This window comes from Chelon labrosus (genome assembly GCF_963514085.1).
Source record: "Chelon labrosus genome assembly, chromosome: 21".
NCBI classification, from domain to species: Eukaryota; Metazoa; Chordata; class Actinopteri; order Mugiliformes; family Mugilidae; genus Chelon; species Chelon labrosus.
Window position 1 is genome coordinate 23294824 of NC_140354.1, and position 24554 is coordinate 23319377.

Below are 24554 nucleotides of genomic sequence, written 5' to 3' on the forward strand. Positions count from 1 at the left end.
GTGGGACGTGCAGGACAAACAATGAGCTCTCCTCTTGCAGGACTTACAAGACCTGCTGCCCGATACCACAGAACACCTTCACAGGTCTGACGGATATGGACTCCATGTTTCTTCCACAGGTCAGGGCCCCCGAGGAGTACCAACGCAACATTAGGCAGATGGTCATAATGCTATGGCTGAACAGTGTGCAGAGCATTAACAGAGAGCCCAAACACAGCTTCCAGATGTCACGTCGGGGCCCGTACCGTGGTTATCTCTCTATTCAAAGCTCGCCGTTTCAGGGAAGCCTTCCGGTCTATTCATAGATTTGAATAAGCATGTGTGTTAAGCATGTGTGCGTGTGTGTACGCGTGTGTGTGTCCCTCCCTCCATTTAAAACGCCGCTGATGGGGCGGTTGGACGGAGTCACAGGAGGAAGACTACAAGTGATGGAATGCTGTCGTGCGAAGTTTGTGGTTTTGTTCAGACACACCTGAAACACACAGAGACGATACCTGTGCTGACGAATCATGACATGCACTTACTTGTGTGACAAGGCTTTAAGTTCTTCCTGTTCACAACTTTCTCTACTTTACTCTGCTGCTACGTCCTGCTAATATATATTTTTAGTAACTTATATATACGTATATACACATCTACACCTTGTATAGCTCATACATTTACTCATATACTGTCATTAAACTGATTTATTGTGCAATATTTATACATTTTATATTAGCGCATATCTTCATATCCATATTTATTGTATTCTGTATATATATACTGTATATCTTTGTACATTTTTATGTATAAATATGTATACTTTTGTATATTGTTGCTCCTGTCGCTGTGCATTGGTGCTAATGGATAAATAAAGCTATCTATCTATGGATGAAGAAATGTAGATATAAATGTCTTAATTCCTGTAAGAAGCTGAAATGTTTAAATGATAAGATCTTATGTTGCATCTTTAAACTAAGTAAAGCTGAACTTATATTTACTGTGTGTTCAGTAGAAGGGATGAACGGTCCGTGTGTGTGTGTGTGTGTGTGTGTGTCAAGCCGCCTCGGTCACACCCTTCCCTGGGCAGCCCCCCCACCCTGCCCGCCATGTTCTGGAGGAGGAGGAGGAGGAGGAGGAGGAGGAGGAGGAGGTACGTGTAGTCCTGGCTCTGGCTGCCTTTAGCATTAGCAGCGCGTAGCTAGGCGGAGGCGCAACAAGCTCATTGAACGCCCCAAAAATAAGTAACTCTGCCTCGGGTTTAAACCCCCTCAGACCTTTCTTGGAATAAGCCTAACTCTTTATGGGTTTATACCCCCGGAGTAACAGTAGAAGCTGACGGTGAACCGAAAGTATGGTAAGTATATCACCTTCCGCTTCTAAGACGCTCGAATTGTTTTGTTTTTTTTCCCAGGGTGTCCTGTAATCCAGTCCGCGGCGGTGATGTCTCCACAGAGCACCCGTCTTGGCTGCTAGCTTGGATGGTTGCTAACTAGCTTAGCATGCTAATCGGATGACTTAACACAGAGAGTGCGCTGGGAGCGGACCTGAACGGCTGCTTGTTCAGACGTTGGGCTAACTGTGAATCAAACACGAGATTAAGACAGTGTTTTAATTAATTAATTACACGATGGGTGATCAACAGTTGTTTTTTTTGTTTTTTTTATTTCAGCCGAACTGCCGGAGAGTATGTCGGCTGACTAACCGAACACAAGCGATGCTAGCTTTGATCTTAACTTTTTCCAAAGCTAAGTTTTTTGTGTATTAGAAAGAAAAAGCCGTTAGTCGACGGTTTGCTAAGCTAGCGCAAATATCCGAGAGCTGCAATATTTATTTATATGTCCTGAAACAAACTTTGATCGGCTTTTGCGCAAACTCGGCGAACTTCGCTAGCTTATTTCGCCTTCTAACGGCGAGTACTTGCCGCAAGTTTGCACTTAACTTAGCGGCAAACCCTAACTAGCAAGTGGGCTAGTTAGTCCGCCGCTAGCCGATAAAAATAACCAAAATCTCCGTATCGCGTATCGCCAAAACCTCACCGCTAAATCAAAGTGTTTTGACTGAAATAGTTTGAAATATAATTGAGGCAGTTTAGTTAGCACATTATTAGCAAACGTTAGCCGAAGCTACTTTAGCTTGAGTGCTAACTATCAATCACATCAGGTCAAAGAGGCGCCGTGATTTATTTTGCGTTTTGCTTAAAGGGGCGACTTTATTCTTTGTGTTTTCTCCATTTTTTTCTTTTATATAGACGGTGGTTGAATTATATTTTATTAGCGTGAGTCAGCAAAGCACAACTTGACGCACTTATTGATAATTTGAGGTAAATCTTTACGACGTGGGCGCTGTCTGTTTACTCGTTTCATCGATTTTTTATTTATTTTTTTAGTCGTTGTAAGGTATGGAGGCAGGTAGAGGTTTAATGTTTTAACTTTCTTATTATTTTAATAGTGGAAGGTGTTTGTGTGGATGGAGGAGGTTTAATGTGGCCCGAGTGGAGAGGGGCAGGTCTTTGTCTATTGTCAGGATGATCAGTCAGTCTCAGTGGGTGACAGATGCATCATCACCGTCCTCTTCCTGTCCCCCGACTTAGCTTTGTCTGTCTTTCTCGGCCAGCAAGGGAGGACAAAGGCGGGGGAGAGGGGGGGGGGTTGTATGGAGATCAGAAAAGGTGCATCTTCTCCTCCTGTCCCGGAGTTTTATGCTCACACAGACTTCATCTCTAAAAGCTTCTGGGACAAGTCTCGTTGTCTGTTTTTAGTTTTGTAGCTTGTAGGACTTTAATCCTTTTTGTCGCTCAGCAGTTGGGGATTAAACGCCGGTGTATGTTGCTTCGCTGGGCTGCAAACTGAAAAGAAGTAAAGGGAAGAAAGGGTTGAGGAACTGGATGGATAACCTGATGTCACACACACACGGGCAGGCAGCACCCGGTTGTGCAATCCCTCTATCTTCAGATCAGCTTTCCTCTTTCTGTGCGACAAGGTGGACCTGTTCTCAGCTCCTCCACTCTTAAAGCTAATCACACTTTACTGTGGTTGTCACTGAGGCTTGGGATACGTCGTGTTCTTCCACCAGACATCTCACATTTTATTGATTAACATTTACTGTCACTACCGGGCTCCAGTGACAAAAGCCTGAATTAATAGGAACTGGGGAAACTTTTTTTTTTTTGTTAATTCACTGGCAGCACAGAAACAACTTCCTTGAGTCCTCTGCCAAGTCAGGATTAATGTTTTTCCAGTAATGCAGTCCTGTTGCTCGTATCACATTTCTCAATCACATTTGTTTCTCGCTCAGTCCGGCTCCAGTCTGCGTTGTTCACTTGTTATATACGTGAAATAACAGTTTAAATTCTTTTATCCGTTTCCCGTGATTGATTATTATCAACTTCACATATGGTGGAGTACTTGGAGGAGTGCAGCTCTTCGTCTAACAGCTCACTGTAGCTGCTGCTTTTACTTCCTGAAGATTCAACGGTCAAAAAAAATGTCTAAAATAAACCTCGTCTTGTTTTATAGACAATAAATTGCGTAGCTCACTGATGCTGCATTTGAATTCTTCACAATAAAGGTCAAAGCACGCAGCAGGAAATGATGAATTCATGAAAGCAGCAACCTCTAAACACATACACTGCCTCACGATGACGAGTTCTCATTCTACATTCACATATCAGTTCAGAGAAACGGCATGAGCAGGAACATGTTGCAGCATTTTATTCTGCAGAAATGCCGCCTCAAGCTGCACTTCACAATAATGGAAATATATATATATAGATAATGCAATAATGCTTTCGTCACAAGCTCAGTCTGAGTGTTACCTCATTCAGTGATAGACATCATCTTAACTAGATTCGTTTCTTTTGTTCAATACTTTCAGTACTATCTTTATTTGAATAAACCGTGGTTCCCCAGTTGACCACAGTTAGAATTTCCCACCTTTGCATGTGTCAGTAAACACCGTTGCTTCATGCCTCAGTGGAAGTAATGTGGTTTATGGTTTTCTGTGACGTGTATTTTAAGGTTGTTTCTTTCTATTGAAGCACTTTGCCCACAATCAATACACATTCAGTCTCATAGTGTTTTCTGCTGCAGAAGTAGGGCTGTCAGAGATGTGGGGTTATTAATGCAAATTATTTTTAACGTGGGTCATATTTTTTGAAGGCACGTTTCATGCACGCACATTCTGGATGTGACTAAAGGTGCAGTGTGTGCTGTTGTAGTAAATAAAGTGAAGAAAACCGGCAACAAACATTAGAAATGGACGAAGAAACAAGTTCAGCTTCAAAGGCCTGACGGATGTAAAAGTTATTTGTGTTTACTGTAGATACGAGCTGAGCACAGAGCTTTCTCTGCAGGTGTTGATAAGAGCCACACAAACCTGAAGATATCCCTTCAAGGTAAATTAAAAAAAATAAAACAGTTTAACTGTGGTAATAATGCAATTAATCATGATTAAATATTTGAATCTGTTAACAGAAGATAACAAAGTTAATATGGCTAATAAAAACTAAAAATAGGTTGAGATGAGGGTCAGCTGAATAAGAAAAGACACCTGCCTTTTAACAAAATAAATACGCAGCTAACAAACTTAAATGTCTTTATAAATAGCTACGTGGTGTGTAGCTTAACTCAAGGCTTTAAATGGAGATGTGAGACCTTCGATTATTCGTTTTCCACCTGTTACCATCCCAGATTCACAGCTTGGGACACCTCTGGCTATCGGCTAGCTTAGCTAATTAGCCTGGCTTGTTGCTGGTAATTTGCTTTTGGTCAGGGTTAAGGTTTCATCTTAACTACCACACCAGAGTCACTTATGCCACACACAAGTCGCACAAGGCCACTTCCCTTAAAGGATAAGGCTCGGCTGGTGACACGCTCTGAAGACCGTACACTCAGCAGCGTACATGTTCAAGGTTGTTTTATTGCAGCCATAAAACAATCAGGACCGGGGACGTTTCTAGTTCCGATAGAATATATAGAAAAATCGACATTTTAATCAAGATCCACTTTAAATCACATTTAGCCGCACACACGAGACGAGACCCAGACACATCAGTGTTGTCTGCCTCGTAGTACAGATCGCCCCCAACCTCCAGATTTAATAGTTCAACAAAATAATGAATCATGTGGATAACAATCCAGGAGAAGGAGCGCTGATTGAATTACAAGCAGGAGGGAACAGAGGCGGACTCTGCTCTGCCTCAGATACAGAATACATTACATCTGCTGGTTTAAAACCAGACCCCAGACTCAGCGATTGTTTTGGTCGGTTGAAAGTTTGCCGAGCGCGACGACGGCCTCGGTTATTTGGGCACAATTAACCTGCGCCGATACATGAATATGGATCTCTGCACACGCTCAAACACAAGTCCTGTGTGCTGTCTGAGCACAGAAGGACTCAACGAAAGGCAGGCCAGGGGGCGGGGGGGTTGTTCCGGGATGCGAAGGAGGCGCAGGAGGGTGGGATGGTCAAGACAGACTCCCCTCTCTTCCTCCTGTCTGCCATGGGTGAATAGGTGATTATAGCAGCAGATGTGTCATTAGGTCTGAGTTGTATTCATGCGGATGCAGGGTGAGGAGGAGGAGGGTGACGAGGGAGGGAGGGAGGGGGACTCACGCTCCACAGGAATCACGTTTCACTGGCATTAAAGTGAATTTATGGGATGTGCCAAGTTGTTTTCTTATCCTCGGAGCTCATGCGCTCACAGTGCTTGCTCCCTCCAGCTGTCTGTCCGTGGCGTCGCGAGGCAGGAAGCTCCCTGAGAAAAAACAACACAGGTCTCCCATGTACACGTCCACTTGCACAAAATGAATTTTAACACAGTCTGCACTGACAGCCGATCGCCTTTTTAGCATTCTTGTGTTTGGCACTTGGTCACGGGGCTTGTCGCTGCACGCTCGGTAAAGATATCAGATTACTGAAGAGGATAAGCCTGCCTACACGGTATGCAGAGAAACGCTGGGGACAGAAAACCTCAACTGCTTAATTATTTACCATAACGTTGTGATTAGCAAGTTTGCACGCGTGTGTGTATTAGTATTATGCAGTATTTCCATGTGGGCCGAAATTACAATTCACAAAAATAGCACCCCTCTTATCTCATAAACCAAAAGACCCACAACAACGTAACTGCTCGTCTACAAAGCTCTTTATTTGTAGCCTTAATCACTTCTAACGATTCATCCTGTGAAGTAATTTGTAGGTTTTTACGTGGGATTATTCCACCGTGGTTTCAGGAAATGCATTTCCTTTGATCATGGATCACTACACTAGTCTTGCTAGCTGTTGGCTGGTTAGTTTGTGTGCAGTCTTCTTGGCCCTGACCTAATCCTGATCATTTAAGGTTCGGTATCGTCCCATCCGAGTCCCAGCCCGAACTGAGACAAACAAAATGTCCACCCTCTGTGATTCTTAAAGACTTGTCTCTCTTTATACAACACCGTACAGCGTCTTAACGTCTTCAGTAAACTTAGGAAATTCTGTCGGTCATTTTAAAAGCCTCGATCGGGACGTCCCCACTCTGCATGTCCAGAGAACGTTCCTGAAACGTGACAAATATCAAGACGGCTCACATCAGAAAATGTGACACGCTGCAGTGGAATATCACCGTGCACGTAAACAAGCGCCGTTTCACTTTTTCACGTTCAAGAGCTGTTACGTTGGAGCTCGGAGGGCCAGATCACACAGCTCTGAGCCTCTACTCCACTTCCTATACTTGTCAGTGTGTCAGGAAGTGATTTTAGCTGGGCGGCTGATCTCTCACAAACAAGGACAGAAGTGTCATCGTCGGACTGGAAATGGGTTTTTTCTCCCCTGCCACCCACAAAAGGGTGGAAACACATTTTTACTGTTAATGCATGTGAGCTGTGAAAGAGAAGAGCCGGCGGTTCATCACGGTCTTTTAAATTGTGTGTCTTCTCCACACATTGACTTTCCTCCGTGCCCACCCAGCGGGCATCGTCACCACCTTGAAGCCGCGCGGAAAGCTTGGTAACAGCAAAACAAACCAGACTTTTAAAGCTCTTCGCCTTGTAATTTGCCATTGAGTCAAGTTACTGTAAACTCTTTGAGATTAGAAAAGTGGAAACACAATTCTTGGTCATAGCACTGGGGCTGTGTTTAATGTGAAGGAGGCAGGCATGGAAATTGCTTATCTAAGTGTGAAAGTATGAAACCTGTTGTTTGTCTAGTTTCACAAAGGAAGGCTCTACAGCTGCTGGTATAAATACAAATTAGTACCAAGTTATTGTTTCGTTGTGTGAAGTGGGATCACAGTGACAGCTTTATGAGGTATTAGTCTGGGACTAGCAGACGTTTAAGGGTCTGATGTGGCTAAAATCTTTCAGAGAAGGTGATTTTTAAAGGTTTAGTGAGAGAAATACAACTCTCTCTTCCTTTTTTTCTTCTTATCTTCCCTCCAGTAACCTTGCTCTGTGTGTGTTTGTTCTAGGTGATGGCGTGGTCATGTGTGCAGCCTGCGCTGTGTGTGTGGAGATGGTTGTAACGGACGCTGTCCTGGAGGACTCAGGAACACTGCACTGGCCTGGAGAAGCCTCAGAAACAAGCAGACACGGTTCACGCTGAAAGATTTAACATAAACACTCCACCGCTGTGCCGTGAGAAAGGACGCAGACGCACGGACACGCGACACTAGCTTCAGCGCCTGAAGCGAACAAACACTATTATTATTATTACCGCTGTACTTTTTATTTCTTCCCGTCTGCCCCGTCGTCACCGCCGCCGCCATGCCAAGCACAATCCGCCGGCAGATGAAGAACATGGTCAACAACTACTCTGAGGCCGAGAAGAAGGTCAGGGAGGCCACGTCCAACGACCCCTGGGGCCCGTCCTCCTCGCTCATGTCCGAGATCGCCGACCTCACCTACAACGTGGTGGCCTTCAGCGAAATCATGAACATGATCTGGAAGCGGCTCAACGACCACGGCAAGAACTGGCGCCACGTGTACAAGGCGCTCACCCTGCTCGACTACCTGATCAAGACGGGCTCGGAGCGCGTGGCGCTGCAGTGCAAAGAGAACATCTTCGCCATCCAGACCCTGAAGGACTTCCAGTACATCGACAGAGACGGCAAAGACCAGGGCATCAACGTCCGGGAGAAGAGCAAGCAGCTGGTGGTGCTGCTGAAAGACGAGGACCGCCTGAAAGGAGAGAGGTGAGACGGGGCTTTTATGCCGACCCACTGTTCTGTCTTTGAGTTTCGCTGCGTGTGGCTGTGAAGAAACAGTCATACGTGGGGGTTGAGACGTCAGCTATCGGCCGCTGTGCCTGTTGTTTGTCAGCTTTTAGAAGCTTTAATACAGAGTCATCATCTGAGCTGCGTTATTTTAAAGATGCTCCCATCAGTCGGCCACTGATCATTATCAGCTCATATTCCAGCTAAATGATCTGATCAGAAGTTCCGATCAGATGACACGAGAATCACGAGATAATTTCCCCAAATGTTCTCCAGGCCCCAGATACGTGTTCTGGTTTTGTGACGTCCCGACCGCTGCAGAACGTAGCAGCCCCCAGAGAAAGTTCCTCTTCATCAGCAGCAGCACAAGTCTACCTCTTAGCACCGTGACTTTTCAGCTTCGCAGCTCATACTGAAATTTATTTTGTGGCTAATTTAATTCATTTTCAAACTTCTGTTTCGGTTCTGTGCACATTTTACGTTTTTCTAAATAAAATATATATTTCATCCCAGAGGAAAGCAGGGCTGAAACACACTTCATTGATTTTATAACCCCCTTTTTAGAGCCACACTCTTGAAGCGGCCTCAAACAAATCCTGTGGTCGCTGATCGGATGCGGCTAATAGCTCTGCTCGCTGATCCCTTCGACACGGTGGTGCTTTCAGACTGCCGTTACTTCTTGCAGATGCTTCACGACTTGTTTTGTCAACCGCCATCAACGCGTTTAAGCAGTTTGACGGCTGCAGACTTAGACGTTTTCTTCTGGCTTGACTTCGGTTGTGTCACTGCTTTCCTGTGGTTGTACTTGAAGACACTGCTGAATTAGAAAAATGCGTTGAAGTCGTCACCTCCTCTGGTACGCGACTCTGATGACATTTCTTTCTTTGTTCATCCATCTGCCTTTTATAACACACCTGGGCCTCATGCAGGAAGCAATACGCGAACAAATTCTTCTCTTAGGTAAAAGAAAATGTGGTAGAAGCAATGTAAGGGACATATTTTTTAGTTTTTTGTTTACAGTAATACAGCACAGATCTCTAAACCAGCTGTAGTGTTTGGAAAATCAATCCTTGCTGATGTGCTGACACACCGTCTGCGCTGGGAATGAATGAATCTCAGCAATTACATCTTGAATTCACACGGATACTCGTGGGATTGCCACCTCCTCCAGTTATCGAGATAGATTTCTCGACATTCACAGCATCACTGAGGTTTTGCGGTAGCTGGATTTTAGTGTTGTTTTTTTTTCCTGTAACACCAGTATAAACACGTATATGAGTTAAATCAGTTTCGCTGCTGCTCGTCTTGCAGCCGTGTGTCGTCTCTACAGTTAAATACCTGTTTGTCACCTTGGCTAAAAACAAAGAGCCACGTGTCTCCAGTGTAATAACCAGTTGAGCAGATTTGTGTGGACTAAGAATGTGAATGGATTAAGAACAACATGATGCATTGATTCTTTATTTGTGACCAGCCTCATAGTTCTAGTTTATTTAGTTTATTTTTCCGTCGTATTCACGTGTTGCACTGACGTATATTTGTCGACTGGTGTCACGTTTGTCCAGAACCCTGACTGATCATAATGTCCCCTGTGTCCTGCCAGGTCTCAGGCTCTGAAGACCAAAGAGCGCATGGCCCAGGTGTCCACCGGCAGCAGTCAGATGGGTTTCGGCCGAGGATCGTCCCAACCCAACCTCTCCACCTCCTACAGCGAGGAGTACGGCAGATCAGAGGGCTCGCCGGCCTCCTACCACGGCTGTGAGTGTCGTCTTCTGGTCCCCTAACGAAACGCCTAATCAGAGGCTCCGAGTATGATGCAGCATTTACATTATTATTGTGGCCTACACCCAGAAACCTGCCCATCCCCCTGTTTGTCGAGAGCCTGCAACCCTGCAGTAGGGCCACATTCCTCAGCTCAACACAAAAGAGGACAGCACCCCCCTCTCCTCTAGTCATCTTTAACCCACATGAGTCTGCTCCTCTTTTTATTTATTCACCAGTTTATGACGATATGTCAGCTCATAATCGCACAGGTTACCCGTTAAGTGAGTGAATAAGTGTAACGTAGTTTGTAGCGGCACCGAAGGAGAATTTAAAGTCTGAGCTGAGTGATGGAGTTGAAAAGAAACGGTCAGGAAGTGGGGGAAAGCAGAGGAGGACAGAGGGGAGGAACAGTGAAAGAGCGAACTCTGAACTCTTTCCCTTTCACACTCCGACCTCCGCTCCTTTGTACGCAGCAGGACGACTGCGAGTGTCTCTGGGTTCAGTCTGCGCGCTTCTTTCCTCTTGCTCTGCGTCCTGCATTCCTGTGTGGATGTTATGTTTTGCGGCTCGGAGGCGGAAGCGTCTTCAGCTGAGTCATCACTGGAGGAAAGTGACGGAGGGAGCGGCCAATAGGAGCCGGGCCGGGTCTGTCGCTGTGGGAGTTTCCGGGGGGTGGCGTTGGGGGATTGTTGGGATTCCAGTCGTACTTTCCGAGTATTGTTGTCCAGACAGGGTGAGAATGAATGGCCATGCAAGTGCGGCTGCAGGTGTTCACCCAGACCTCAGTCCCTAAGATGTGTGAAAGCATCTGGAAGCTTTATTGATCTCAGTGAAACATCGTTTTTAAGAAGAAGCGGTTCAGTTTTCAGTATTTTTCATGTTAATTTAATTAGGGCTAAGTATCACGACTAATTTCCTGATTCGATTCAATTCATTTAGAGAGATTTCATCTTCAGTTTTACTTTAAATTGAAACTAACGTTGTAATCAGCTCCAGAGATCTGTGGCGTCTCCTCAATCATCTCCCTCTAGTTTCTCATCGTTCGCGTGTCTTTGCTTTTGTCCAGCTCTTCTTCTGCCGTCACACTTTTTAAATCCAGTCAGCTCTCCGTTCCGACGGTGCTCTCAGACTTGGAGACGTGTTCTGTCGTGTTTTGGTTCTCCCTGGGTCGTGAACTAATTTCGCAACGCTTCTGACAAGATGATGCAGGCTCTGTGCGTGCATTTATTTATGAGGACTGATAACGGATCTTTCAAATCAAGATCGATTTAAATCTTTTCTTTTTTTAAACTCCTACGTTTTTTATCTAATAAGATAAACCATTTGATTACATTTGAAACTACCTGTCACCCCACGCCCACAGATACGTGTGTGTACGTGTGCATTCACTAAGATGTGTGTGTGTGTGAAAGACCCCAAATCTGTTTTTCTCAAGCTGTAGTTCCCCCTGAGGTTAACCAACCGATAGTTTAAAAGCAGCATTTGCACTAATGTTACTCAACACACGATGAAGGTGAAGAACACTGCAGGCTTGCACTTGCAGAAACCCAGAAAGAAAAGATTGTGTTTCTAGCTTCCAGCACACTCCACCTGCTGCAAAGGTGTGTGGAGGAGGAACAGAAAGGTAGAGAGCCTTCATCAGCGTCACTCCTGAAGCCCTCTGAGACCAGTCATCTCTCAGCCTTGTAGTCCATTTAACACTTTAGTTTTTAGATTAGAACTCATCCTCATAAAGAGCTGAGGAACGGTGAAGGGAATGTGTACAAGGCTGATCCAGAAAATCAAACCTCTTGAAATGCTTCCTTCCCGCCGGAAGAGCTGTGCCTGTGAGCAGTGCCAAGAAGTCTTGATTATCCTTATATGGTCCATTCCCACAGTGGTGGGCAAGAAGCTGGCGTGTTTTACTTGGCTTGGGCTTCAGTTTATTTGTCTTTTTGACTTACTACTGCTAAGTGTTGCACCGTTTTGTTTTTTTGTGCCAGTTTATTATAGTTTAAATCTTTGTTCTGCTACAGAAGTGCATTCTGTTGGTTTACATTGAGTCGGCTCCTCTCACGGCCTGCTCAGCAGAGACGTGTAGCTGATGTTGAACCATCAGCTAAACAAACTCACCTTTAGCCCCGTTCGCTTTCCCTGGAGACACGTAGCCTGGAGACAAAGCTCGTGGGTTTCACAAGCAGCGAGCACGGACGGAAATGAGAGACCTGAACAAGGAGTCAAGGACCCAGAACTTTAGAGTTCTTTCAATACTGTGCAAAAGGTTGATGCTCTTTATTTGCCTGGATTCTTCTCTGTCGCATAGTTTGATTCTGATTCAGGTTTACTTTGTCGTGTGCCGGCTTGACACAAGGTTAACGGTGCAATGAAATGTTGTGGATGAGAGAACTGAGCTCAAACGTAAGAGCACAGATAAAAGGTGACAAGTGGTTGGTGAAAGTGTCAAGTGGCAGTCGTATTCTGGCAGATTTTTATTGTGAGTGATGCAAAACATGCAGCCACAGTTATAAAACACCGTCTTCATCTACAAGACTTCATCCTGCAACAGATGCGACTGCATGAAAAGACAAAACAAGTAACCGAGCCTAAACCTGCAGGAGGAACTCTCCCTCCAGGTGCCTTGAACAAATAGTGCACGAGAAAATTCTTCAAAGACAAACAGTGGATTGTTTTTCCTCTTTACTGCACTGTGCACGAAGCCACTTCATCTAATCCAGTGTTTACTTACAGCGGCTACAACTCCTGTCTGTTGATGCTTTGGGTTGAGCCCAATAAATCATATTATTGTAAACGCCTTAGTTCGCACCATCTCATCATAACGGAAACGTCTGACGTGATTCGTTCTGTTGGTTTATAGAGGAACCTGCTGATGTGACATGTGTCCCCACAGAGTGTCTGAACAGATCGGGAGCAAGTTTCAACCTTGTTCTATAGTGAAACCAACCACCGATGTTTTACTCACGTCATGTTTGTGTCAATGTTTTCTTTTTTTTTGTTTAATCTTTATCTATCATCTTAATGAAACACGATCAGTTTTTGAAAACCACACGAGTCGTCAGCGATGGCAGAAACCATCGAGACCACGTTCATGATCTGAGAGCGTTATGATTAACGCCACCCAGGCGGAACATGTCGCTTGTTTTTCTTTTCTAAAAATGATTCTTAGCGTATGAATCATCACATAGAATATCATACATTAAGCAGGCAACAACACATTCAGCCACCCACAACATTCACACAGAAACGGATGAATTATGCAGAGAGAGAGAAGTCAGAACTGAAGATGGGCAGAGTGACGTCTACCAGGGCTTTAAGTGGGGGGAATAAATTAAATGTATTGTTTTGGTTTCATTCTCAAACGTCATGGATTAAAGGTTTTATTGTTACTGAATTTAGTCGAGTTACAGTCAGTGTTGTCAGTAATAAATCTAATCAGTCTTTTCCAAAGTTCCCACAAGTGTGAAGAAAAGTTTCTGGGACTTCATGGAAATAAGAGCAGTTTCAGTTTAGTTAGATAATGAGGTTATTATCTGCTTAAGACTTAAAATAAACTCTCACGTTTATTGGTCAATGGATATTTACACTGATCAGTCATAACATTATGACCTGATATTGTGTAGGTCTCCCTTGTGGTGACTCATCAGAGAATGGACATGGGCCTTCTGAGGGTGTCCTGTTGTTAGTGAGGGGGCCTTTTGAGGGGAGGGGCCTCTGTGGATCATCCCACAGATACTTGATCAGTTTGGGATCTAGTGAATTTGGAGGCCAGGTCAACACCTTGTGCTGTTCTTCATGTTTCTTTTTTAGTTGTTCCTAAAGTGTTTTTGTGTGTGTGTCTGTGTCAGGCTGCATCCTGCTGGGGATGGCCTGGTCTGGTCTAGGTGGGGGTGCCTGGTCTGGTCTAGGTGGGTGGGGGGTGCCTGGTCTGGTCTAGGTGGGGTGGGGGTGCCTGGTCTGGTCTAGGTGGGTGGGGGTGCCTGGTCTGGTCTAGGTGGGTGCTACATGTCTAAGTAACATCCACACCAATGAATGCCAGGTCCAGAAGTTTCCCAGCAGAACACTGAACTGTCACAAGATGATTTAAGTGTTCTTCACTTCTCCTGTCAGTGGTTATAATGTTGTGGCTGATCGGTGTATATGGTGGAGGCCAGGATACAAACTTGTTGTCTGTGACGTTACAGTTTGTTGGTGTTTATGTGGTGACGAGCAGACGAGTAACAGATCTGAATTAGTTCATAACTGAACGTCTCTGATTGGTTGGAGGACTGACCAGTTGATGCTGAGGTATTTCTTTTTCTCTGTATGAGTTGAAACTTGCCCCATAATCAAATCCAGATGTTGATTGTGATAAGAATTGTTGTCGTCTTGTTGAAGATGTCAACAGTGAGCATCTTTTCTTTCTCCTGACCAGCTGCTGTGTTTGTTGAGCACATGCAGTGTCAGTGTTGTTGTGCTGCCACATGGCCTGTCCTAATCCAATAAGACACACACACACACCAAACAGTAGAAATGATTTATGTTCCATAAAATGCTTTACTAGTGTATTCACAGTGTCCTTAACAGCCATTACAATAAAAGAAATCAAACACAAAGAAGGTTCAGTAACACATAAAGTATGTCATGGTGTCCTCTGTGGTCGTGGTGCTGACGTACATTTTGAACGCGTCTTTTAGCCACATCTCCTAATGCGGGTTCAGAGCTGGAGCAGGCCAGACCTCAGACCAGCGGGGAGGAGGAGCTTCAGCTGCAGCTGGCCCTGGCCATGAGCAGAGAGGCTGCAGAGCAGGTACGCCAACGTTCGTCTGGAAACACAACGTCTGCACCAATTAAGTGTCTTCATGTCATTCTGCAACGACAAGAGGTTGCACATGCTACGTGCTGCTAATGCTAACCGTGTCGTGTGATCAGGAGGAGCGCATACGCAGAGGGGACGACCTGAGACTACAGATGGCCTTGGAGGAGAGTAAGAAAGGAGGAGACCCCAGCTCGGCGAAACTGCCCAAGAAGAAGAAAGAGGTAGAATAAACACAAATGACTCAGTTATTCAACGATCTCAGACACGTCCCTGAGTCCCGAGTCTCGTCTCCCCCCCCTCTGTCCTCTTTTTGTGTCTGACCCTGGCTGCTCCTTCTGTCGCCGTAATGAAGCCGCTAACTGGCAGCAGACTGAATAGTTTACTCATCATTATTCTGCCTGAATGGCCGGCAGACCGGAGGGCACACAGAGCTGAAACGTTGAGGAAGCGCATAATGACACGGCTTCTATCTCTGTGTTTGAACAGTGTTTGTGCTGTAGAGGGTAATGGCCCACAGATGCTCTCTTCCCTCCTCATCCATCTATCTTCTCTGTATCTTTACCCACGTTCTCCGTCTCTTTGCAGCCGCTGCCGTCTCTGATGGATCTCATGGATGTCCCAGAGCCCGGTGCCAGTGCTGACCCGTGGGGCGCAGGAGCCGGAGCCGGAGCCGGGGCGGTGGCCGGAGCTGGAGCCGGAGCCGCCGCCGCTTCCTCAGACCCATGGCATCCTTATGGTACACACACTGGAAATAACCACATGATATCCACGTCACTGAGCCTCTGGGTTTGCCCTGCGTGTGAAAGGCGTCTCTGGCCTCCACCTGCAGCTCATGGGACTGTGGCTCTTTGTTAAACAGGAATGTTGCTCCACTGGCCCGGCAGCATTGTTGTTGTTAGAGGAAGATTTTGTGAAGGAAAGGAATGTTGAGGGTTGGTGAGGCTCGGGAGGTTTAGGTGTTTAATATCCTGCTCACTGGTTAGAGATGAAACTTTATTAACGTGATCCAGTGTTTCTTAGTCTCATGTTTAGGGGGTCTCTCCTGCTGGACACAGGACGGAGGTTACAGTCTAATGGGGCTCAGTTACCCTCCTTCACTTACTCAACACTCTCCCTTTCCTCAGGATCTGCCCCGAAGCCAGCCGCCCCTGTGGACCCGTGGGGCACTTCTCCTTCTGTCCCACCCCTGAAGAGCAGCGATCCCTGGGCACAGAACTCCAGCCCCGCCTCGGACCCCTGGGGCTCTGCGGCTGCCCGCCCCAAGACTTCCAACGCAGGTGACCGTCAGGGGAACAAACAGCTTATTGTCAGTTTCTAGAACTACAACCACCTCTCGGCTTCCACCCAGGAGGTTGTAATCCCCCCTCTTAGTCAATCTGACCCGTCTGGAAATAGTTGATTTAATTTGGAGAAATTGCGTAACGTCAGCACATGCTTCAGCTCGTCTGCCTGCTTTCATTGGCTTATTTTGCCTTTTTGTTTCTTTACTAAAGTCTCCATACTCATTCACATTTTTGTTGTCTGTTTCCATTTGTCTGTGTGTGTGTGTGTGTGTGTGTGTGTGTGTGTGCCTGATGTTCATGTGGTTTGGTCTACTCTGTGTGGATGTTTGTCGTCTCCTTCCAGGAAGCTTTGACCTGTTCAGTGCGTCCAACGGTACGTCCAAAGAAGACTTCTCAGAGTTTGACAGCCTGCGCTCTTCCTCCTCTGTCCCCACTGGTACTCACCCTGTCTTTGTCTCTCTAATGACACGGAGTCTGTGTTGTTGTTCCCTCGGTGTCTGCGCCCATGCGGCCTTTCTGCGGGGCGCAGACACGGACGCACATGTCTCGTCTTTGTATGTAAATATGACCAGACCTGAGCAAAGAGCCCGTCAGATCCTCTGGAGTCGTGTTTGATAAGGGAACCCAGGAGACCAAGAGGACCAATCACAGCTCTCGTGGTCTGCGTCGCTCTGGGGCGTGGTTACATTTCTGGCGTTAGGGTCTGTCCCCGTAGCTTCTGCATCAACTTAAGTCCAAAGCGTCTGTTAGAGATGTGACAGTAACACGGGTCCCCTTTAAGAAAACGACTCCAGACTAAAAATGCAGTCAAACTCTGCAGCTGTTCCTTCTGTTAATGGAATCACAGCTGATTGCTCAGGTCTGGTCTCATTTCACCGTGGTGTAATCTGATGCAGCTTCTAACGTGTGTCTTGCTGGAGACGTTATCAGACCTGGACTGTACACTTTGATGGAAAGTCTCTGTAAAGTTTTCTGAATCAAAGCGAAGGCACCGAGGTTTCCACTGAGCGGCGTGGGACAGGTCTGAGTGTTAGCGTGGGAGGGTGACATTGGTGTCAGACTCCTGTTCTTGCTCAAACACAGCACTGACACAGTAAAAGGACAAGGTGAGACGGAGCCGCGGAGGACAAGGCCGCGGCGGCGTTTCTGTCCAAACGTTAACGGGGGATTAATCTGCAGACGAATGTGCAGCAGGAATGTCGGATCTTATCGGGAGCTTTTTTTAGTTCCTGCTCTGACTCTGACAGCAGTTTCCATCTTTGACATTTCCTTGTGCGTTTGTGCGTGTGAGTGCGTTAACGATGGTCTGACTGCTGCCCTAACACACAGCCAGGCTGTCTGCCGCTGCTGTCCCTTCATAAAAGCTTCTTCTCATCGTTTTATTGCATCAGCTCAGTTTTATTTGACGCTAAATGAGTTTGTGGGCGTTCGTCTTCGAGCGCACGGAAAAAATAATCGAAGAATAGTAGAAATAAAAATTTATCTGTAGTCGTCTCTGCAGGGTGATATCTGAAGGACTCTCTTTCCTCAGGTGAGGGGGGCATAACGGCCTCTGTCCCCTCCCAAGCCAGCCTGGCTAGCAGCGGCAGCCTGGACCTGTTCGACCCCCTGCCCACCTCAGCATCTTCCGGCTCGAACCCGACCAGAAAGACCCCCGAGTCCTTCCTGGGTCCCAACGCTGCCCTGGTCAACCTGGACTCCCTGGTGACTAAACCGGCCCAGCCTCCACCCGTCGTCAACCCGTTCCTGGCCTCCACAGGTGGGCAAGAGAAAACGGGACGGAGAAATGTCTGGTGGCTGATAAAATGTTTTGTGAAAGTATAGGCCTGAAACATTTGGAGCTGGAGTTATTTACAGGTTGTTGTGTTACTGCTGTGGCCCCTGGACAGCACAGTGTGGCCCCTGGACAGCACAGTGTGGCCCCTGGGACAGCACAGTGTGGCCCCGGGACCGCACAGTGTGGCCCCGGGACAGCACAGTGTGGCCCCCGGTGTCCAGAGTGTGTAAACAGTGGTGATTAGATAAGAAGCTCAGAGGAACGTGGTCGTACTCATGCAGATCTGAACCGTCCCAGACGTCTGGACGTTTCAGACTGAATCATAGAGACATGAATCACTCCTCCTCTTCCTCCTCCTCCTCCTCCTCTTCTTCCTCCTGAGATGATTGTACAACTCTTCTTGTTATTTTAATCTAAACTCCTCTCTGTGCTCGTCTCTTCTCAGGTGGCGCCGCTCCGTCTGCAGCCCCCCTGGCCAACCCCTTCCAGGTGGGCCAGCCCGCCCCCCCTACCCTCAACCAGATGCGGGTCAGCCCGATGCCCGCCGGCTTTGGCTCCATGCCGGAGCCCATGAGCCTGTCCTCGGTGCCGGCCCAGCCCATCACCATGGTGCCCATGGCGGGGATGGCCCCCATGGGCCGCATCGTGCCCGGGATGGGGGTCGGCGCCGTGGGAGGGGTGGGGGCCAGCCCGGGGATTCCAGCCTCCATGTCCCTGCCCCAGCCGCTGATGAGCATGCCCCCCCAGGCCGGGGCGCAGCCCACCGGAACCACCAACCCCTTCCTCTTGTGAGAGGGCGACTCGGGGGGCAACTTGACCCAGAGCGACCCCCTCCCTCTCTTCACATGTTTTATCCCATTTATCCATTTATAACCTATCCAGGCTTCCTCCCCCTCCTCCCCCCTCATCACACTCCTCCCCCCCCTCCTTTCATCCCGTCATCCCTCTACGCTACACGCTGCCTAGTCCCGTGACCCGGGGGCGACCCGACGGCCATGTTGACGACCACGAAGCGTCTGCGACTGTCTACAGACTTTATGAAGAGTAGCAGTGGAGTTTACAGCTTTTCCACCGAGGCAGGACGGGACCCACTCACTCCCTCCCCTCGCCCCCTTCACTTCCTCCTCCCGTAGGACTGCTCCTCCCCTCTTCTTCTGTGGTGGAGTGACAGAAGAGCTCTGACTGTACTAACGCCAGGATCTTATCTCTTCACCAGAGCTAATCTTTTCTAAGCCCCGTCAGCTGATGTGTGTGTGTGTGTGTGTGTGTGTGTGTGTGTGTGTGTGTGTGTGTGTGTGTGAGAGTGCACATCTCAGTACTTTTACACTGTGTTTATTCCAGTGAGTTTTACTTCCACACACTGGAGTTGGGGATGAGAGATGGTCAGATGTGTTTATACTCTGTGTGAATGGACGTGTTACAAACAAAGCAGGAATTTTGCACAATTTTTTGCTTCTTCTTCTTCTTCTTCTTCTTCTTCTTCTTCTTCTTCTTTTTGTTGTTTTTCTTTCTGCGACTGTTGGGCTCACCGTTACACCTTAGCTTAGGGAGGAAGTCTAGCCGCTAAAAATAAAGATAAAACACTCACTGCCTCGGCTCCTCACGGTACCGCTCGGTCACAACCCGCCCCCCCACACACTCCCTCCCCTCGCCTCGGACCTTTCTCCCCCCTCTCTCAACGTTGAACTTTGACCTGGACAGGGGTGACGGGGACTAACAGCTCCTCAGAGGAGATGAAATCTTTTCCGACAGCTTGAGGCAGATGTGTGTCGATAACGCCGGCGTGCTGCCGCCGCTCACGTACTAACGGCCACCGAGTGTTTCAGAGGAACGAGCTGCGATGATGGCGTCAGTATTTTTTAACGTGATGTGAACAAACGGATGCAGCGAGGCATCGTGGGACATCTTCTTGTTTTTGTTTGTTTGTTTCTAGGGTCAAAGGGATGCAGGAGGTGTGTGTGTGTGTGTACGTGTGTGTGTGTGACGTTTGCATGAGAGGTAGCTTCCAAGTGTACTTTAACGAGCATCTATTCATTGTCTGGGTTTAAAGAGCGAGGCGTTGTTACTGTTCTTAGAGAGGAGAGACGTAAAGAGCGAGCCACGCAGCGCTGTGAGGAGCTCACCTCCGACTGGATTTGCTGCAGCTAATCTCAATCTGCAGGATCATCAGCGAGAGGACGCACACACACACACACACACACATCCTCCAACGGGATCAGGCTATTGATAGTGCAGGGAATCCCGCAAGCAAACACCGCAGTTCTTTTTTTTTTTTTTTCCTGTTTACTTATTTAGTTGTTATTCCGTGTCCTAGCTGCGTCATCTTTATCCTCTCTCTGGTTCTCTTTCCGTTCAGTTTGTCTGCGGGTTACTGGGGTCGTGGGATTCTCTTAGAAGCACAACTGTTACCAAAGTCACAGCGACTGTGATTTCTGAGGCCGATCTCTGGAGTTTATTTTTTTTTTCTTTTCCGTTGATGGATGATATCAGACTCCAGCGTTTTTATATTTCACTCCTGTGTTACATTGTGTTCAGAAAGTGTTTGGTCGAGGGGAAGTCGATGAATTTGCGCCGAAAGTCTCCCGTCAACGTAACTGCCAACGGTAGCTTCTTCTCCTGGGGGGCGGCGGGGGGAGGGTTGGCGCCCCCTAACGGCCGGCTGCGGTACGACAGCTGTTTCCACTTCTCTCAGGCAAACGGAGGGGCAGCTCCAGTGCTGTGTGGTGTTGGTGCTGGTGGTGGTTGGTGGTGGGGGTGGTGCTGGTGGTGGGTGGGGGGGGTGCTGATTGAATGAACTCACAGACCAGCAGACATTTTTAACCGCTAACTAAAATATATGCAACAACCGGAGCAGGTGAATCATGAATCGCTGAGAGGCGTTTGCGTCGCTTCCTCGCCGGGCCTTTATTTCACAGCGGCCTGACCTTTGACCTCCAGCCGTGGCGCTGACACAGAAGGAAGGAGCGGACTGGTCGCGGCGGCTGTGGTGCAGCGGAGACGTGGCCTCTTGTGTGTTGTGTACTCACTCTGCTTTTACTGGAGAGGACTAACCGAGCGCTCGGGCTGTCTTGTCTGTATACGAACAAACAGCCTCCTGTCTTTCTCTCGTCTGTCTAGTTCCTCTTCTCGTAGTACTGGGAGCAGGCGGCTTTTTTATCGGATACGTGCTCAACCCGTTGGCATTATAACTGTATAATATAATTTATCATTTGTACTATTGTAACATACTGTTCTTCTGTATACCTTATTATTCTGTGTACTGGGTTTTTTTTTTGTAGGAAAAAGTCATTGTTGTATTTTAACGGCATCTAAACAAAAAGAGCAGCGGGACGAGGACGAGTGTAGCTGCATCGGTTCAAAATAAAACGTGTTATCACTTCAGCTGTCACCCACGTGTCCTGGTGTTCTTTAAACCAAAAGACCTTTTATTTATTTATTTATTTAAAACGGTAAAAAATCCAGAACAATACAAAATATAGACTAAACTACAAATAGTGTTTTGACCGACGGTAAATCGTCTCTTTCTGTTTCACGTTTGCTCCTCCATCGACCAGCCAGCTGTGACGGACTGCACGTGTCCAGATGTTGGCGCCCCGGCGTCGTAGCCCATCTTCTTCATGTCTTTAGTGACGATGTTAAAGGAGACGCTGACGAAGCCCTGGGAGCGAACCCTCGTCACTGCAACGCAAAATCACACGACACTCGAATAAGAACGAGCCTCAAAGGTGTTTAACGTTTTACTGTTGGCTCGTTGAAGGAACTCAGACCTTCTCTGCCTTCACCCTGGGCCACGACTTTAGGGTCCGTGTACTCGGGCCGCCGTCCCAACAACCAGCTGAACGAGAGAGAGAGAGGGAGAGAGAAACACATTGTAGGAGGTTAATAATTCATCTGAGGGAGATCTTGAGCTGACATTAAAAACTACATCTGCTATTTTAACTCTTGTCTGCTCACAGACGGACGTCATCTTTTTAGGCTGTCTTCACTTTAACAACATATTTATGCTTCAGGCTAAGATTAAAAATACGTTTGTGTCTTGGTCCATTTTTATCATTTCCTGTTAGAGACGTCAGCTGCCTGCGTCTCACACCCTCAGAGATCATTTTCAGATCCTGTCAGATGCTTAGAGGAACATGATGAATGATGACTGTTAGAAGAACCAGAGGATTTAATCATCATCTATAACCACTGGTTCTCTAGAAGGGGGCTTGGGGCGGGGGGGCTGTCCCAGCTGTCATTTAGTGAGAGACGGTGTACACCCTGGACAGGAAACAACTGCTCGTTTTAGAATCACCAGTTATGCTAACCAGCATGTCTTTGGCCTGTGGGAGGAAGCCTCAGCACCTGGAGATAGAGCATGATAGTGATGGCCACAGCTGGCTGGTGGGTTTGAACCCACAACCTTCCAGCTGTGAGACGTCTGAGCTAAAAACTACACCACTGTGACGCCTCCAGAGAATTTATCACCTCTATTATTGTCTGCGTTTCCTTTTTACTGCAAACTGTGGATGTTAAAACAAATGTCTTCACTGTTTTTATCCCCATCCCTCCTTCATCTCCACCTGTCAAACCCATCTCCTTTTTCCCTTTTTACTTTCATTCCCTCCATCTGAACACACTACATTTAATCTCTCCTTACATGCATCTCTTCATCTCCCTCTGCTTTCCCTCACCACATTCCTCTCTACTCCTCTTTTCCTGAGAAATGTCTGATTTAGAGTCAGTCAGCTTCATGCCTGGTGGCCCACTTAAAGGTTCTTAGGGATCGTTAGGATCAGACAACTTGACAAACTTCCAGAGTTTTTTTTTTATTTTTAATAAAAGAAACCAGGGAATTTTACCACACTGACAATTTGAAGAAATCAAAAAGTCTCATTCTTAACATCTGTTTACTGCGCTGGTTCTTTACTCGGGGCCTCAAACAGCTGCACACAACCACACCCTGCCAGTGTTCCTGTTGAGCATCCAGCGTTACGCTCAGTGATCACAGTTATTATTTGGTGTGTCATAAAGCAGATATGCAGCCTGTTGTGTTGCTAAGAGTGGAAATAAAAGAGTCATATCCTTAGACGCAAACACACAACAACAAATATCTGACAACTCATCATCAGCGTCATCATCATCATCATCATCATCATCTCACCCGGTGAACTTCTGGAGTCTCCAGGACGGCTCAGGGACAAACATGGGGATGGTTTTTGAATATCTGTGGAATAAAAATAAATAAATAAATCATTTTAATACAAGCAACAGATGACAGGTGCATCTCTAGTGAGGCATCGGTTGGAGGTAACACCTACTGTCCAGATGTGATGGGGATGTGAGTCGCTCCGTATCCTCTCACCACGTCGTTGCCAAACACATCTGGACCATAAACACTCACCACGAGCTGAGGCCCTGGGAACCGGAAACAGGAAGTCATATTAGTCTCCTGATGACCCTTATATATTCTGGTTTATAAACGTATATATATATGTGTGTGATTCTTACATCCAGCAGGGTTTGTGCTTTTAAATGTTATTTCCAGTGGGAAGTTCCAGATTAACTTGTGTGAAAACTGGTTGTTTTTACGGGTTATTTGACTGATTCCTTCTTCCAAACCCTGCACAGAGACAAGTACAATGGATTTAAATGTTTAACAAATGATTATCTGAACACATCATAAACAAAAAGTGCTTTATTAGCAATCTAGCTAGCTAGCTAGCTACTCACCGTAGCCGGAGCCCAGTCGTTGCCGTAGACAAAACAGTATTTACAGTAAAGGTTGTCAAATTCTGGAAACTGAAACATAAGATATATAGATATAATATATTACATTTAAACTCAAATTAATGAGAGATCAGACAAACTCGCTGTTTAGCTCCAGTGTCGCTAACGCTCTCTGGAATTAGCTGCTAGGCTAGCTGCTAAGCTAACAAGCAGAAGCACCACTCACGTTCGCTCCCTCGATTTGTCCGTTCACGTTGAGCAGAAACGCGGACGGGTTGCTCGTAGCCATCGGTCAATAATTTAATTTGAGTGATTAAACCCGCGTAAGAACAGCCCCGCGGATAATAATCAATCTAAATCCTAAACCAGAGACGTTGCTGCACAGCCTCCTGAGCCATGTCCGTTGCCAGGGCGACGCTTGGTCCTTTCTACGGGTGCCCGCTGGAGACAAACTGAACGAGAGCGCCGAGTGGCTGCTGTTATTACTGCTACTGTCCACAAGATGGCGGCAGCGCACCAAACACAAATCAGAATTTACATTAATATTAAAGAAATGGACATTTTAAAACGTAAAACACGAGACAGTTATTCATGTAACATTAAAATAAGCAATCAAGTGGAATGTGTATATGTTTATATCTACATTTATTCACAATTAATCCATATTTTATACTCTTATTTACACTTGCATATCCTCTTTGCCTTAAAGTCCTTGTTTATTTCTAGTATATTGTATATATATTCGTATATCTTTGTATATTTTATATAATCTACCTCTTTTTATCCTTTTACTAACTGCGATGGATTCTGATATAGGCCCTGGACCGAACTGGTCGTCAGTGTTTTTATTATTCCTGTGTCGTGTCTGAGCTTTACTGGATGATGATGATACATAGCTACACTTTCAGTTTTACCTCCTCTCTTTCTGTCTTTCTATCTTTCTATCTTTCCATGCGTCCTGCTGTCAGGCTGCAGAGAGCCTCCTGAGTCTCTGACCTTTCCATCCTCCATCCCTGCATCTCTGATCATCGTTTCTGTCCAATCCTAAGAGTCAGGACG

General features: G+C 46.6%; 2 protein-coding genes across 4 annotated transcripts; one reads left to right on the forward strand and one right to left on the reverse strand.

Moving 5' to 3' along the window:
* The first annotated feature begins 1153 nt into the window (after positions 1 to 1153).
* epn2 (epsin 2) lies at positions 1154 to 20545 on the forward strand. 3 transcript variants are annotated; one of them, XM_084570993.1, is made up of 10 exons: positions 1154 to 1336; positions 7430 to 8152; positions 9774 to 9928; positions 14605 to 14717; positions 14840 to 14947; positions 15312 to 15462; positions 15851 to 16003; positions 16353 to 16445; positions 17541 to 17768; positions 18232 to 20545. In XM_084570993.1, the coding sequence occupies exons 2-10, from the start codon at positions 7725 to 7727 to the stop codon at positions 18576 to 18578; spliced, it is 1776 nt and encodes a 591-aa protein (XP_084427119.1). In that variant the 5' UTR covers positions 1154 to 1336; positions 7430 to 7724; the 3' UTR covers positions 18579 to 20545. The 3 variants fall into 3 exon arrangements, with proteins under 3 accessions (XP_084427119.1, XP_084427120.1, XP_084427121.1); XM_084570994.1 differs by having other exon boundaries at positions 16353 to 16382; XM_084570995.1 differs by lacking the exon at positions 16353 to 16445.
* Positions 20546 to 20572: 27 nt separating this feature from the next.
* On the reverse strand, positions 20573 to 23907 carry b9d1 (B9 protein domain 1). The gene is made up of 7 exons (XM_084570996.1): positions 23722 to 23907; positions 23499 to 23567; positions 23277 to 23388; positions 23087 to 23183; positions 22930 to 22992; positions 21554 to 21621; positions 20573 to 21464 (listed from the first exon to the last, which is right to left on the reverse strand). Exons 1-7 carry the CDS (start codon positions 23782 to 23784, stop codon positions 21316 to 21318), a joined length of 621 nt encoding a protein of 206 aa, XP_084427122.1. The 5' UTR covers positions 23785 to 23907; the 3' UTR covers positions 20573 to 21315.
* Positions 23908 to 24554: the final 647 nt, after the last annotated feature.